The sequence below is a fragment of the Jaculus jaculus genome, chromosome 3, assembly GCF_020740685.1.
Source record: "Jaculus jaculus isolate mJacJac1 chromosome 3, mJacJac1.mat.Y.cur, whole genome shotgun sequence".
Lineage (NCBI taxonomy): Eukaryota > Metazoa > Chordata > Mammalia > Rodentia > Dipodidae > Jaculus > Jaculus jaculus.
The window spans coordinates 112,259,211-112,274,835 of record NC_059104.1 but is presented as its reverse complement, the minus strand read 5'-3'; the positions used below and the strand labels follow the sequence as shown (position 1 = coordinate 112,274,835).

At 37.1% G+C, this 15,625-nt stretch overlaps 1 protein-coding gene across 1 annotated transcript; it reads right to left on the bottom strand.

Annotated features, from left to right (window-relative positions):
* Window positions 1-1,685: 1,685 nt before the first annotated feature.
* Window positions 1,686-15,310, bottom strand: LOC101612928 (caspase-12-like). The gene is made up of 10 exons (XM_012947599.2): window positions 15,280-15,310; window positions 14,164-14,415; window positions 12,525-12,590; window positions 12,036-12,105; window positions 6,893-6,989; window positions 5,467-5,640; window positions 3,969-4,203; window positions 3,199-3,345; window positions 2,499-2,608; window positions 1,686-1,871 (listed from the first exon to the last, which is right to left on the bottom strand). The coding sequence occupies exons 1-10, from the start codon at window positions 15,284-15,286 to the stop codon at window positions 1,773-1,775; spliced, it is 1,257 nt and encodes a 418-aa protein (XP_012803053.2). The 5' UTR covers window positions 15,287-15,310; the 3' UTR covers window positions 1,686-1,772.
* Between the last annotated feature and the right edge of the window lie 315 nt (window positions 15,311-15,625).

Below are 15,625 nucleotides of genomic sequence, written 5' to 3'. Positions count from 1 at the left end.
GAAAGGTAACCGGGCATCAAGCTAATAAGTTTAAAGCAACGCCATGTAGATCATTTATTCCACAGGAGATGACAGCCAAGATTAAATATATACACAGTGACCAGAACAAGAAAGAAAGGTGTCTGACAATTAAATAAAGCTAAGAAATAAAAAGTGAATTAACTTTATTTTTGACTTGATAAGTAACAAGACTGGTTAAATATCACAATGGTGAAAACAGGGGAAGATGAGCTATATCACGTGCTGCTCGTGGACATTGTACCTGTGGACAAGCTGTTGAACAATACTTTGTACAGGAAATATTAACTTCATGATTTTAGCACTGACGTTTACATGCTAAGAGATTATTCCAGTAATACTACCAGGTAAAAAATTAAGGAATATGTATCATGAAATTTCTACTAGAGAAATTAATACATCTTTAAATTACCTAAGAAAGTTCACTCTAACACATTAATTAAAAATGCACACTAATTAGCCTAAATAAGCAATGTCTTATAGAGACAACCAGTTGAGCTCTAGTAATTTTTTTTCTTTTTTCTAGTAGAATCTTCGTGTTTAGTTATCCATGTTACAATATATTGCAGGCACTTTATTTGTCAGATTTGCCACAACTAAGAGTTGCTACCTGACTACACTCAGATTAGGTCAGTAGTCAATCAGCATTGGTGGATGCTATAGCAAGTGAACATGTGAGCTCTTGTGCCTTTCTCATCCATTTATCTTTCCTAGAAATGTGCAAACCTAAAACTTTATGAAATGAAATAAAAAGTGGGAATATCTGCAATGAAGAAAACAATAAAGTTAGGTAAAGTTTTCCATATCTGATCCTCCCCAAATAACTAAAAGACTATTTCTAAATCAATAAATGTATGATGAAGCACATTTTTTAGGTACATTTAAGAATCATCTGAGCTCAGTACTCTCTTATCACCATATCCACAGACATATTCAGCTGAGAATTGTGGAGGAACAATAAATTCTCATTAAAATAATGGCAAACTATAATAGCACAGGAATATCCTTATTCAAAAACCTGAAAGGGTTATCAAAATAAAAAATATACATAGCTTTGCTTTACAAAAAGTACATGTAACAATAAATTCCTGAAATATATCTCCATAAAATTCACTCTATGTTGTTATTCCCATTAAAAGTCTGTGACATTTCTCAGAAGGCTTGTGAGTTTATTCTGAGTTTCACCTGGGAGCACATAACAAAATTGAACTATCTAAGGAAAGTGAGAACAAGATGATCAAACTGCAATTAAAAGTGTAATATGGTAAAATCACTTAAAGATAAGTCAGTGTGTTTGACAGTCATGATTTATATCAAAGGCAAGTGTTCACTATGTGACAAGAAGGACAAGGACGAAGTAATTCAACTCCACACCAAACACCTGCTCAGTAAGCATGAGCACAATAATATCATCTTCACATGTTTTATAAAATCAATAACCATATTGAGGAAATATTTTATTCCTAATTATCAATATTGTGGCAAATTAATAGAACACAAAATTATATATGTACATATATATGCAACATATTTTATTTTCATTTATTGTTTTATTTGGAAGAGAGAAAGACAGAGAAATGGGTGTGCCAGGTCCTCCAGCTGCTGCAAATGAACTCCAGACACATATGCTACCTTGTGCAACTGTCTTATATGGACCCTGGGGAGTTGAACCTGGGTACTTTGGGTTTACAGGCAAGGGCCTCAATTACTAAGCAAGCTCTCTAGTTTTTCTTTTCTGTTTGTTTGCTTGCTTTTTAGTTACCAGGAAAGAGATAGAAATAACGTGTCATTGATACTCTTTCAATAGTAGGCATCTGTGTCAGTATACTTGGTGTCTCAAATGAATGTTGAACCTGAAATAGTAAAATACAACAAACAAATAAACAAGCAATCAAATAAAAATGCTTAGATATACTTATCAATTTCCTAAAAAGTGAAATTGGGACACTGTGCTCAAGAGGTGGCAAAAGAAATCAGCGTGTATATTAAAGCTGTGTAGAAAGTGTAAACAAAATATTTTAAGCCAGGTATGGTGAAACAAGCCTTTAATCCTAACACTCAGGAGGCAGAGGTAAGAGAATCACTATGAGTCCGAGGCCACCCTAAGACCACATAGTGAATTTCAGGTCAGCCTGAGATACAGTGAGACCCTACCTTGAAAAACCAAAAATAAAAAAATAAAAATAAATAAATAGATAAAATAAAATATATTTTAGCTCTGCCTTGACCATAAACAGAACCAATGAATTTGTAACCAGATAAGTGAAGGGATACAACTCAGAGGTTTGTAAATAAACAAACAATCAAAATAAAAAAAAAATTCTAAGTGGAGTTTTGGAAACATTAATTTTAAAAATATGGATTATAAGAAATAGCATCAGGATGATTTAGAATTCTTGAAAAGAGTTTGAAAATGGTTCTGTGAAGTTTTCCTTATATTTTCTTAAAGTTTAAATTCTAAAATTAAAGAAAAGCCCTACCTTTCGAAAAATTTCCTCCAAATGATAACACCAACTATATTTTCTGAAGCAGAAGATGAGTTGGGAAATGAAGAGAGAACCACTTGTGCCTAGTTTCCAAGAAATGTTATCTGAAAATAAATGCATGAAAATGCTGAAAGAACTGCCATTTATGTGATTATAGATAACTCCTGGAGCCATAGCTTGGGGACAAAGCAGGATTCGGGTGACTTGGTGAACAGGGAGGCCAAAGTTGGATAAAGCTGAAACCTATGGCTCCCATATAATGCATAAATCCTTCATGGACTCACAGTCAAAATATTTATCAGTTTTCCTAACAGGCAATGTCAAAGTCACAAATTTGTCTTGCATGATACTGGTCCACTATTGGCTGCTTTATTTGTATCTAGATTCTAAGTTCTTCTTCCTGCTTAGAATCAAATCTGTCTCTCCTCACTATCTCCATTTCAACCCTTTCTGCTCACTTCTGTGTGGCTTCTCCTTCTTATTCCTCATATCAGCATTAAAAATTGAGCTTTCCTCTGGTTACATGTGATCTCTAAGTCCTAAATTGAATGGCCACTTGTCAAGCCTCCTTCACCTAACTGTCATTGTAATTGTGAATTAGACAAATAATGTTCAGCAATAAGGTATTGTCTCAGCCAAGCGTGCACTAAAGAAACACATTGACTTAGGGATTCTTCTCTTTGTAGTCACTTAAGAGGGGTGGAAGATTTGAAGGCAATGAAGTCCTTCTCCACATGGGCTTTTTTGATGGCACCATTCCAGTTGTAACATGAGTTCCGGTCATCTGTGTCAGCTGTGCCTATCCCCCTGCTAGTAGATACCCATACTATGCCATTGCCTCCTGCAAAAGGTAACACATTTTAAAGAAAATGGAATATTTACATAATCCATACATCATCTGAGTGTATAGTTATTATAATCTTTTGTGCTATATATTTCATCATGGGTCTTATTAAAAATGTAACTATATTTCTTCTGGAATAAGTAGTTGATTGAGAATAATGTATGTAGCATCTACCTAAGTTTAGGACAGCTCTGTTGTGAATCCTGCAAATTATTGGGACAGTTATCATCACTCTAGGCTACTTATGGCATCCTTTAAAAACCATCAGGGCTAGACATGATGGTCATGCCTAAAGCCTAGCACTCAGGAGTCTGATGTAGGAAGGTGAGGATCACCATGATTTCAAGGCCAGCCTGCCCTACAGTGTGAGTTCCAGGTCAGCCTTGGACAGAGTAAGATCTTTCAACAAAACCAAAACAGAAGATGAAGATGAAGGAGAAGAAGAGGAGGAGGAGCAGGAGGAGGAGGAGGAATAATAAGAAGAACAGACTTCAAACAGTTTCTTCTGTTTTATACCCGGCAGTGATAGCAAAATGCTGTTTCACTCATGCATCCCTCAGCCACAGGCTCACACAAGAAAGTACAGTTCCCCAGCTGGCAAAGTCCAGGCTCAGACTCACTGCCTCTACAGGCCTGCATGATGATGACCTTACGTTTGTCTCTCAGACTCCAGCAGTTACAGTTGTTAAAGATTGTGAAGATGGAGTCATCATGAAGAATATCTGGCTCTTGTTTTCTGTGCTTGGTCCCACAGATTCCTTCAAGGATGCTGTGTGACATAAACACCAGGAATGTGCTGTCAGAGGACTCATGCTCTGGACGGAGAGCGAACTGTTTTAGTTCCACTTTCATTTCCTGAAGAGATGCCGGAGTCACTATCAGCATGCTTTGAATATAGACTAAAATAACAGTAGAATTCACAAAATAAATATTCACTCTAATGATTAGGGTAATTTTGACTGATTGGAATTGCAAGATAGATAATATTCTTATGTAAAAATCAGAAAATTTATATGTATAGAGTATTAAAGTTAGTGGACTTTAACAAGAAGTTCTAGCATGGTGGTATTATTAACACAGTCTTGAATTTCTGAAGATGCTAAAGATAAAAATATAGTGAAGTCCAAATGAGATGTCTAGTCTCCCATAGGACCACTTTGTTTTCATCAGAATTACAATTATGCTCCTATAAGATCTCATTAAAAGAAAGTATAGGGGCTGGAGAGATGGCTTAGTGGTTAAGCACTTGCCTGTGAAGCCCAAGGACCATAGTTTGAGGCTCAATTTCCCCAGGACCCAATTAAGCCATATGCACAAGTTGGCACATGTATTTGGAGTTAATTCTCTCTCTCTCTCTCTCTCTCTCTCTCTCTCTTTCTCTTTCACTCTCAAATAAATAAATAAATAAAAATAAACAAAAAATAATTTAAAGAAAATGCAGACAGGCAGACAAACACTTTGTTGTTGATTAAAATTTGAGGGCTAGAGAGATGACTTAGTGGTTAAAGTGCTTGCCTACAAAACCAAAGAACCAAGGTTTGATTCCCTATGACCCACATAAGTCTGATGCACAAGATGGCACATACATCTGGAGTTTGTTTGCAAAGGCTAGAGGCCCTGGTGCACCCATTCTCTCACTCTCTTTCAAATAAAAAATAAATAAACTTGAAACACAAAACTCTTTCATATTAAACACCACAATTTAAGGTTAAAATGCTTTGGCTAAACTCATTCCTGGTACATTTTGCAGATCTAGAACTACAGTTTTTGCATAACACTTTACCTTTGGACACAATATTCTGGCATTCTCTGTCTCAACCTTTTGTTGTATGTGTTAGGCCATCTCTGGATCCAGAGGCTGTATCCCCTTACTATAAAGTACTAGAGGCTCTAAGACAGGTGTCTCAGAAAGACAGGATGCTAATAATAAAAGAATGCTTTGCAGACCATGCACTTGCGACTGTGTGAAATTGTGAATTGGAAAGGCAGACAGTAAAGGAATCCTATTCTGGGACAAATATAATTCCTGTACTGTGACATATTTTCTTCTTGTTCTACCAAGAAAAGGTTGACAGCTGCGTAAGGCAAGGGAAGATTGGCCCAATCTGTAACCATTACCTGGGCTGTCAGATTCTCTTTTACAACCACTGAGTATCCAAAATTTTGAAGCAGGTCTTTCATATTCAAAAGGTCAACCTCAGCACCACTTCGATCAAAAAGATATTTGAACTTTATGTTGCAGATAATGAGAGCCAGGCATGTCTGGCCTTCTTTCTCCATCACTGGATATATCTGCAATGAACATACATAAAGTGATTTGTCATAGGACCCTCCCTTTTGCCTCGTGTTTCAATTATTTTCTCATTGCTGGATTGCTGGGACCAAAAAAAAAAAACAAAAAAACAAAAAAACAAAAAAAAAACACAAAAACAGCTTAGGGCAGGAAATGGTTTATTTCAGGAAGGATCATCATGGTACAAGATGCTAGTTCACTTCCATAGATGCATAGCAGAGACACCACCAACAGCCAGGAAACACAAACTTCCAGACCTCAAAATGGCTCTTGAACACACCGTAGGACTGGGCAGGTTCTGAGCTTACTCAGTGCACACCGCCACCCATGGTGAACCTGACAATCAGAGTCAGGGTGAAGAAGACAGATGCTGAAAGTACACTAAACACCTACTAAAGCAGAGATCCAGAGGCTCTAAGAGCCCATTGCTGAAGCAAACTTAAAAAAGCACACACACACCAAAGCTCAGGGAATTTTGTAGAAGAGGGGCCAGAAAGATTGTTAGAGCCATAAGTTCGGGCATCATGCCCAGAGATACTGTGTCTCCCCAATAACTGACTGCTGCTCCTCCAACACATAACCCACAGCCCCATGGGGAAAACCTGCAATCTCGCTGAGGAGGGGCCCCAGTGGAATAAACTTAGGGACAAGGGAAAGCATAGTACCAGTGCATGCTGTATAAATACTAATTTTGTCCATAATTAATTAAAAAATACCTCAGGCTAGGCTGGGCATGGTGACCACCCCTTCCCTCCTCGCACTCAGGAGGCAGAAGTAGGTAGGAAGAGTGCTGTGAGTTCAAGGCCAGTCTGAGATTACATAGTGAATCTAGTTAAGCCTGGGCTAGAATGAGAACCAACCTCAAAACAAACAAACAAACAAAAATGTGTCAGAATATGGGGAATATACATTCATATTCCAACCACCACACCTCCAAAATTAAAAAAAAATCGGATAATAATGATTATGAAGTAAGTGAACAGAAGGTCTGTAAATAGGAATGTGCCATCAAGAAGAAACGACAAAATCTGTGATGGAATCCATCTATGAGGCCTAAGTACTCATTTAAGAGGAGTTAAGGACATATTTCAGGGTGAGAAAAGAACTGAGAAATCTAAGGTGAGAATCCCTCTATTAGACAACATCCATTGCCCTTTTGAAAGCATCTGAAATGAGAACTTAAATACAAAGTATGTCCCCAATGTCTTGACTGAATGGGCTACCACTTGACCTGATCCCAAAGCACATTACTTCTTCTGCCTTTTCTGTCTTCAGTTTATGGAAGTGATCCTGAGGGCAAAGTGTCAGTGTATCATTGGTTTTGGCAGCCTGGGATTGCTGAGGATCTAAAAGAGAAAACCAAACCAAACCACAGCTTTTGAAGCAGTATTAGTCATTATCATGCAGTCCTACAATCTCTTGGTTTTGTTTTCTTTTCTCTGGAATATTTACTAATGTTACCTCAAAAGTATAATTAAATAAGGAAATAATTTAATATTTAAAAAATGACTGAAGCAAAGTCTTAAGGTCTAGTTCTTTCTGCCTAGTAGTGACCTTGTTTTATTGTTATGGTGTTGTTTAATAGTGCTCATGGCATTGGTGTATCTTTCAGATTCAGCACATTAGAATCACACAAGCACAAAAAACTAAAATTAGTAAGGAAGTCCAATTTTCATTGATTGGAATAAAATTGCTATCTGTATATTTGAGTTTTCAGCATTCCCCCTAACTTATTACCTCTCAGACCATTTCAATGATAGTGGCTTATATCATTCTAAGGCATTTTGGAACTTCTCTGTGTTATAAAATGTATCATACCCTGTAGGTATTGGTATGGATTGATGGTATGAAGACAATAAGGAAAACTTCTGATTCCTTTTCCCATGAAAGCACACAAATTCTTTCTTGATTTCATTATGCACTTCTCTATGTTCATATTTTTACATATGGATGCTGCAAATAAACAGTAACTGTATTTTCTTAATTGTATTTATTGAACTGCATTGACTGATTATCAACTCTTTGACATTTTTTATATTTTCAGTATTTAGAATTCTTAAAGCAATTGTTTGTCAATGAATAGATAATTTCAACTAATAACTTTAAAATAATTTTAAGAGAAAGTTATGGGGTGGAGAATACTGAGCCTAGAAGACAGGTAATAGGAAAATCCCAGTGCAAGCAATGGGATGGATACCTTCCAGTTAGTTCTTGATTTGGGTGGGGGGCTCATGAGGCCTCCAAAACAAGACAGGGTATTATCACTGGTCTTGGGTATGTTCCAGAGCTAGTTGGTAATAACATATTGCTGAAGACACCACATGCTTCAGTATCAGGACTCTGAGCACCCAAACTGGGAATGACCTAGAAGCTTCCTGCCTACTAGATAGTTGTCATTGCACAGGAAAGTACTAAGCAGGCTTCTGGGGGAGAAAATTCATTAGTAGTCTTAATCAGTGTCAGATCCTGGGAGCGACACAAGCAGCTAGCCTGGCACGATGTATCCACCAGTGCAATAAAGGTATATCAATGGTAGGGGTAAACAACTGTTCTCTGATTTGGATTGAGGCCTGCTTCATGGGAAGGCATTCATAGTGGGGTTGGTATGGGCAACCTGCCCAAAAGCCAAAGGCTTAGGTCATAAGCTACTACTGTTATGGACCTGTTTTATTCATCATTGCTCTCCATTTTGTTTCCTTAATTATTAACAAAGACATAGGTTTCCATATGGCTTATCTATATGTCTTTATTTTTAAATAAACACTCCTACTATTAATATGTATGCTTTTGCCCACAGCTTACTTGCATTTTTTGTCAGAGATGATTCTTTTTGCAGATGGAGGAAAATAATGGGGAGACCCAAGATCCATTAAAGTGATTAGTATAAGTTATAGTTAAGTGCTAAATGAGACATGTACATCACATCCACCACAGCTTAGGGAACTGTGACGAACAGGTGACAGAGCAAGAGGATATGAAGTGGCCTTTTCATTCATAATTTTACAGCAAGTAGTCACTACTTGGACAATATTTGGCCCATCAACATGTTACCATGGATGTTTGAGGAAGTAAAAAAAAAAAACAGAGATACAAAAACAGAAAGACTAGTTGGAGAAAAGAAGGAATTCAGTGGAAGATTATGGGGAAGTACAAAACATATTAATCATAGAAGATTATGGTTAAAATTCTTAATGTACGTGTATAAAAAGGTAATATAAAGTTAATAAAAGGATATTTATAATACTTATACATACCTTATTTATATATTTAGTGATGGGTATTAACTTTAATATATGACTGGGCTAAGCAAAAGGTATACAAGTTTCCTAAAACTTTTAAGGAGTGGCTGCCATTAACAGAGCAGTTTTCTTACACACACACACACACACACACACACACACACACACATCACCACCACCACCACCACCACACATTCACATGTTTCCTCTTAAGTTTCTTTACAGAAAACAAAATCCAAATTGTTTTTCATTTGCTAAAAACCTTGTGCAGTTTATCTCAGATTCAACAACTTAATAGATTTATTTTATTTTTTAATTTTATTTTTATTTATTTGATAAAGAGGGAGAGAGAGAGAGAAAAAAATAGGTGCACCAAGGATTCTAGCCACTGCAAACAAACTTTAGATGTGTGTGTCCTCTTGAACATCTGGCTAATGTGGGTCCTGGGGAATAGAACCCGGGTCTTTGTTTTTACAGGCAAATGCCTTAAATGCAAAGCCATCCTGCCAGCCCAACAATTTAATAGTTTTAAGTCTCATACTCCCTCTATTTTCTATTTTATAGCCACATTAACCTTTTCTATAAGCCTCTTGTATAATATGATCATTCCTGTTCTAGGGCTCATAACCTGGCCTTTCCACTACAATTTCCTTTCTATTTTTCATGAATATACAGGCATATTGTCAGATGTGGTGGCTCACTTCTTTAATCCCAGCACTTGTGAGGCAGAAATAGAAGGATCATTTTGAGTTCAAGGCCATGCTGAGACTGCATAGTGAATTCTAGGTCAGCCTGGGCTACAGTGAAAGCCTATCTTGAAAAACAACAAAGAAAAAATAGACATATGACCTCAATGGCATGGTCTTAACAGTGAGAACATTTGCCAATTTTAGACTATCTTCACCCCACTCTTGCAGATTTCATCACTTTTCCTAGTCTAATTCTCTTTCTTCTTACAAGTTATCTGAAATCATAATACTTATTACATGTTGATTATATATCATCCCTCACTCAATTATAAATTCAGTGATGAGAGATTGTCATCTACTTCTTACTGTTTTATTGAGAGGGGCAAGTCAGAGTTTCAATTAATGTAATCAGATGCATAAAAACATGAAAAAAATCTTGGCATGGTGGCGCACACCTTTAATCCCAGCACTTGGGAGGCAGAGGTAGGAGGAGAATCATCATGAGTTTGAGACCATCCTGAGACTACGTATTGAATTCCAGGTCAGCCTGAGGTACAGTGAGACCCTACCTCGAAAAGAAAACAACATGAAAAAAGATCATAAAGTTTTCATTTTTCAGTTTATTCACTTCTAAAAATATGATAATTAGATAACAACACTATTACTACCTCTTTTTAAAATTAATTTTTTTTTAATTTTTTATTTATTTATTTGAGAGCGACAGACAGAGAGAGAAAGACAGGTAGAGGGAGAGAGAGAATGGGCGTGCCAGGGCTTCCAGCCACTGCAAACGAACTCCAGACGCGTGCGCCCCCTTGTGCATCTGGCTAACGTGGGACCTGGGGAACCGAGCCTCGAACCGGGGTCCTTAGGCTTCACAGGCAAGCGCTTAACCGCTAAGCCATCTCTCCAGCCCTTAAAATTAATTTTATACTTAGTAAATACAGTCAAGTTGGTACCCCTGTTAGCCTTCTTCCTGTCACAGGGACCCTCCTTGACAGGGTATATGGGTTGGGCATTGTGGAGTTAGCCATCAGTTATGGGTAGGAGGCAATGTCTCTGTGTATCATGACCTCTAGATAATATAATGCTTTAATATTATCCAATAAGTTTCCATTTCTTTGGTGACCACAAATAATGTGTAACTCATACTGAGGTATTCTTTTAAATATAAACATACTTAACCACATCCTGTTTTGTGATGAAGATCACCTCAAATCTTTATTGCCTTTTGAATTTAAAGATGACCTTGATGCTATTTAACAATATGGGATGGCAAAGCATGGAATTAGTGTAATTAGTGGTGGGCTCATTGTATAAATTTCTTGGCTATGATTCTGGTTCCCTTTCCAGTAATCCATAGATCCTTTTGGAATCTACCTTAGCTCAAACGTAAGTACATAAGTAAATAAGATCAACAATTGACAAATGAGCCCTCTTGAAATTGAAGTTTCTGCACTGCAAAGTAAACCGTTAACTAAGTAAGAGGGGAGCTGATAGAAAGAAAGAAAATATTTGTCAGCTATGCATCTGACAGAAAATTAATGTCTAGAATATGCAAATAACTCAAAAAAGCCAAATAGCTTAATCAAAACATGATTTAAGGAACTTAACAAGAGAAAGAATACAAATGACAAAAACAAAACAAAACATTTAAACATGTTTAACATCCTTAGCCATCAGAGAAATGCAAATGAAAATCATTTTGAGATTTCTACTTGGCCCTACCAGAATGGCTGACATCAAGAAAACAAATAATAGCAAATACTGTGAGGATATGGAGAAAACCCCTTTCCATTATTGACTCAAGTGTAAACTGATAAAGCTACTATGGAAATCAGTGTTGAGTTTTCTCAAACAGCTAAAGATATACCTACTATATGACCCAGCAATACAAATCTGAGCATATATCTAAAGGGCACTATACCCTTCTACTAAGTAATTGGTTTACTCATATTTATTGTTTTTTTCTTCACAATAACAAAGAAATGGAATCAGTCTACATGCCCATCAATGGAGGACTGGATAATGAAAAGATGGTAAGTACACACAATGAAATTCCATTCATCTATAAACAATGAAATTATGATTTTTCTGGAAAATGGATGGAACTGGGAAATATTATATTAACTGAAGTAACTCAAGCCTAGAAAGACAAATACTGCATCTATTTCTCTGACATGCAGATCTTACTGTAGAATGTGTGTGTGTGTGTGTGTGTGTGTGTGTGTGTGTGTGTGCATGCAAGTGCAGGAAACTAGAAAAATACCCATGCAAGGGGGTAAGAGAGTCCTAAAGGGAAAGAAAATGAGTAGTGAAAACTAATAGATCATAAGTGATAAAATAGTCAATGAAAAGGGGGAACTAAGTTTGGGAAAATGAAAGAGAGGAGCAAAGGAGATGGGTAAAATCAATCTGCCTTATCTCAAATAATGTTAGTGGATATTCCATAATAGAAAATTATCTGTCAGCATCAGACCTGAAGCATAAGCATCTGCAGCATTCTCCATTTCTTCACCTTCCTGTACAATGGATTCTGAGGAGAAAGTTAAGTGTAGGAAAATAAGTGCTAACTTTTGGAGAGACTTTGTGAGGAAAAAACAAACAAAAAAAAAAGCACAGGTTTCTGAACCTCAGGGAAGTGGATTTTCCACTGCAATACATTATACCTGTCATGTTTCCTCTCCCCAAGTGATGCGGAAGGGCACCAAGAAACACTAATCTTGGTGACTATTACCTCCTGGAGATAAAGGCAGTGCCTACGAGTCTCCAGCTGTTTGTTCATTTCTATTTTCTCTACTTACATCTTCAGATTCTGAGGTAGATTTGACATAAACTTAAGGTCATTGCTAATGATAAAGTGTTGCTAACACCACAAGGTCTCCAAGTCTTTCCTGGGACATTACCATAGAAGTATCAGAGTTTCTACTTGTGATTGTGATGAAGGGCATTTACCTGTTGTAGAGGAAGATGATGCAGAATTTTCCTGAGATTCATCATCATCATCATCAGTATCAAATTCTGAAATAATATTGAAAAAAATTGTTTCCATAGCTACATCTCTAGGACTTACACATTTCAAGCTCCTTTACTACATTGATAAGTAAGTGACCACTAGTCTCACAGACCATGCAGATTTGGGCAATTCTCTAAGCTTCACATTTCTTTAATGGCATAAAAGCCTCTTCCAAGTGAAAAGGGAGGTAGAGTGTCTATGATACAGGAAGCAATTATTTTCATGATTATATAATTAAGGTAATGATCATAATATTTAGTCATGGTATTTCTGTATCATCTATTATCCTGAGAAAAGTATCTGTATACGTCTGATTCACAATCAAAAAACATGAGGAATGGTCTAAAATATTAGGTTATATTCTATTCTATGTTACTACTTTGTAAACTCTGGACAGGATTCAGTGAACTTACAACCAGTAGACCAACTCAGTCTGGTCATTTTGTACCAGTATTATTGGAAGGCATCAGCACTCCTTTTCAATTTTTCATTTATTGCTGAAATCATGTCAAAATAGCATATCTAAGTAATGAGAAAGACCATTTGATCCATAAAACTTAAAATAGTCCCCATTTTCTAAGAGATAACAGGGACCTGAATAGATGTCTTAGCAGTTAAAGCTTCTGGAGGATACTGCCCACCCAGATTCAATTCCCCATCAACCTACATAAAGCCAGACAGGGATTCTTTTGCAGAGGCAGCAAAAGATCCTGGTGCCCTCCCCCTCATGAATGCAAACAAGTAAAAAAAAAAAAATTCTAAAGAGCTATTACTCTTCCCCTTATCTTCAAGTTCTATTTGTAACTAGTAGAAATCATGATTCCTAGACACTACTCCTTGGAATTAATTTCCAGTTAATCAGAAGGGAGTAGAATTTCCCCCTATTATACCTTCTATATCTGGGAATGACTCACAGCTTAGACTTCTATAAATATTATGTCAGAATTCAGTATGGCCCCAATAACATTCATAGGCTTAATAAATATCTTCTGAGCATCTGTCATCTGGTAGATGTCAGGTATGTTTTTGAATAAAGCAGGCAAGTTTCCTGCTTTATGGAATTTGCATTTTAGGAAAGGGAAAGACAAGAATGTGATTAAAAAAAAGTAAATTGTATGGTATTAAAGGTGATATTTGTTAAAGATGTCCCAGTAGAGGGCTGGAGAGATGGCTTGGCGGTTAAACGCTTGCCTGTGAAGCCTAAGGACCCCGGTTCGAGGCTCGGTTCCCCAGGTCCCACGTTAGCCAGATGCACAAGGGGGCTCACGCGCCTGGAGTTCGTTTGCAGTGGCTGGAAGCCCTGGCGCACCCATTCTCTCTCTCTCCCTCAATCTGTCCTTCTCTCTGTGTCTGTCGCTCTCAAATAAATAAATAAATAAAAATGTCCCAGTAGAAACTTAGTTGGGGTACTTTACTATTTTGTACTATTAAAAAAAGTACATAGGTAGGGAGGGGAAAATAGATGTCTGAATGATCAATGCACTCTAGTTTTAATTTAAATTGAATTAAAAAGAAAAAAGGACAGAAACTACAGAGGAAAACAGAGTAGTTAATAGCATTCTGACCCAAACTACTTACTCAAACTCAGCTGTTGCTTGGAATTGATGATGTGGTCTGCAACGATTTTGCCAGACATTTTTGCTTTTTCAAAGATATCCTCAACTAGATGTTCAGTATCATTCATGATGTAGTCAATGCCTTCCTCTACTCTGTATAACTCATCTCTATGTAACACTCTCTTTTCTATTAAGTCATCAAAAATGCCATCCAGCATATCCCTGGCAACCAACTTTACCATTCTGACTGGATTTTCTTCTGGTGGTCCTTTGGCTGTGAGAATAATAAGATTTTAAACATAGAGTGAGACTCAGGAATCTGATTCAACACCAGTGCTTCTCAAATTTTAATGTGAGTAAGATCTTATAAACAGCTTAATAAAAACTTCTCCCACCTAATTTTCAGAAATTCTGATTAACAGATGAAGATAGGTGTATAAATTTCCATCTACAATGACTGTACTTGAAATACCACCTACCTTGCCCAACCCTCTCCAAGAAATAGAAGTCAGAGAAGGGAAAGAAAAAAAAAATTAATTAAGCCATTTACTGATGGCTGTTTATATGTTGGCCATAATCTTTTTACTTTCTGTAATTTTTTTCTTAATAACTAATTAAAAGGACATTATGTTCAATATATATGGCAGTAAAACATGACTACATTACATCTGTAAAATAATGTATTGTTTATCTACTGCCAGCGCTGGAAAATGGCTGTCTGTATACAGACAGCAAAATCCAGCTGTTTTACTTAATGAAAACAAAAGGCCAAACGGAGAGCAGAAATAAGGAGGCAATGCCAGTGATACTTCAGCAGCCTGGCTTCTTACCTTCACAACAGAATAACAATGGAATGAGTGTGAATTAAAAAAAAAAAAAATCCTTTAGTTGTCAAAAAACTGAAAACTCTGCAGAACAAACACCATTTACATTTTCCTTTCTTTCCACAAGCTGTAAAACTCGCCTAAGAAACTTTGTCTGTTGACATGCTCAGGGCCGTGACACACACGTCCACAGCCCCCGCACCCCCATGCCAACACAGCTCTGTTGGTGAACTCCCTCACGCTGCCGTCTTCTCTCACTAACACCAAGATGGAACTCCCACAGAAGAATCATACCGAAGGAAAGAACCACTCACCAGCCATGGCTGGGCAGGCTCCCCAGGCACAGATAGCAATGAAAGTGAAAGCATTGCTACATGTTCTGCTTTTCCTTTTCGCAAACACTCACGGGTTGATGTTGCCTTAGTGGGAAACCCCCACTCCCAAAATTCTCTCCTTCTTTTCCATGATAGGATCAGGCTTCTACTTTGATGTACTACTTTTCTCTTTGATAGAACAAAGTTATCAGAATAAAAATGTACATAATCACACGTAAGTGTAAGTGTCCATATTTCACTTCTATTTAGAACTGTTATTAAATCCAGTTAAATTTCTATTTTCCCAGTGCCACCACTGCGGGGGGAGGGGGGGATTGTCACAGGC

What these genes read in the sequence shown, in the direction of transcription:
- LOC101612928 (XM_012947599.2), bottom strand. An exon ending in CATGCAGGCCTGTAGAGGCA is followed by an intron (nt 3,346 to 3,968) that starts GTGAGTCTGAGC and finishes TACCTTTTGCAG; the next exon opens with GAGGCAATGGCATAGTATGG. An exon ending in CTTCAAATCTTCCACCCCTC is followed by an intron (nt 2,609 to 3,198) that starts TTAAGTGACTAC and finishes ATTTATTTTCAG; the next exon opens with ATAACATTTCTTGGAAACTA.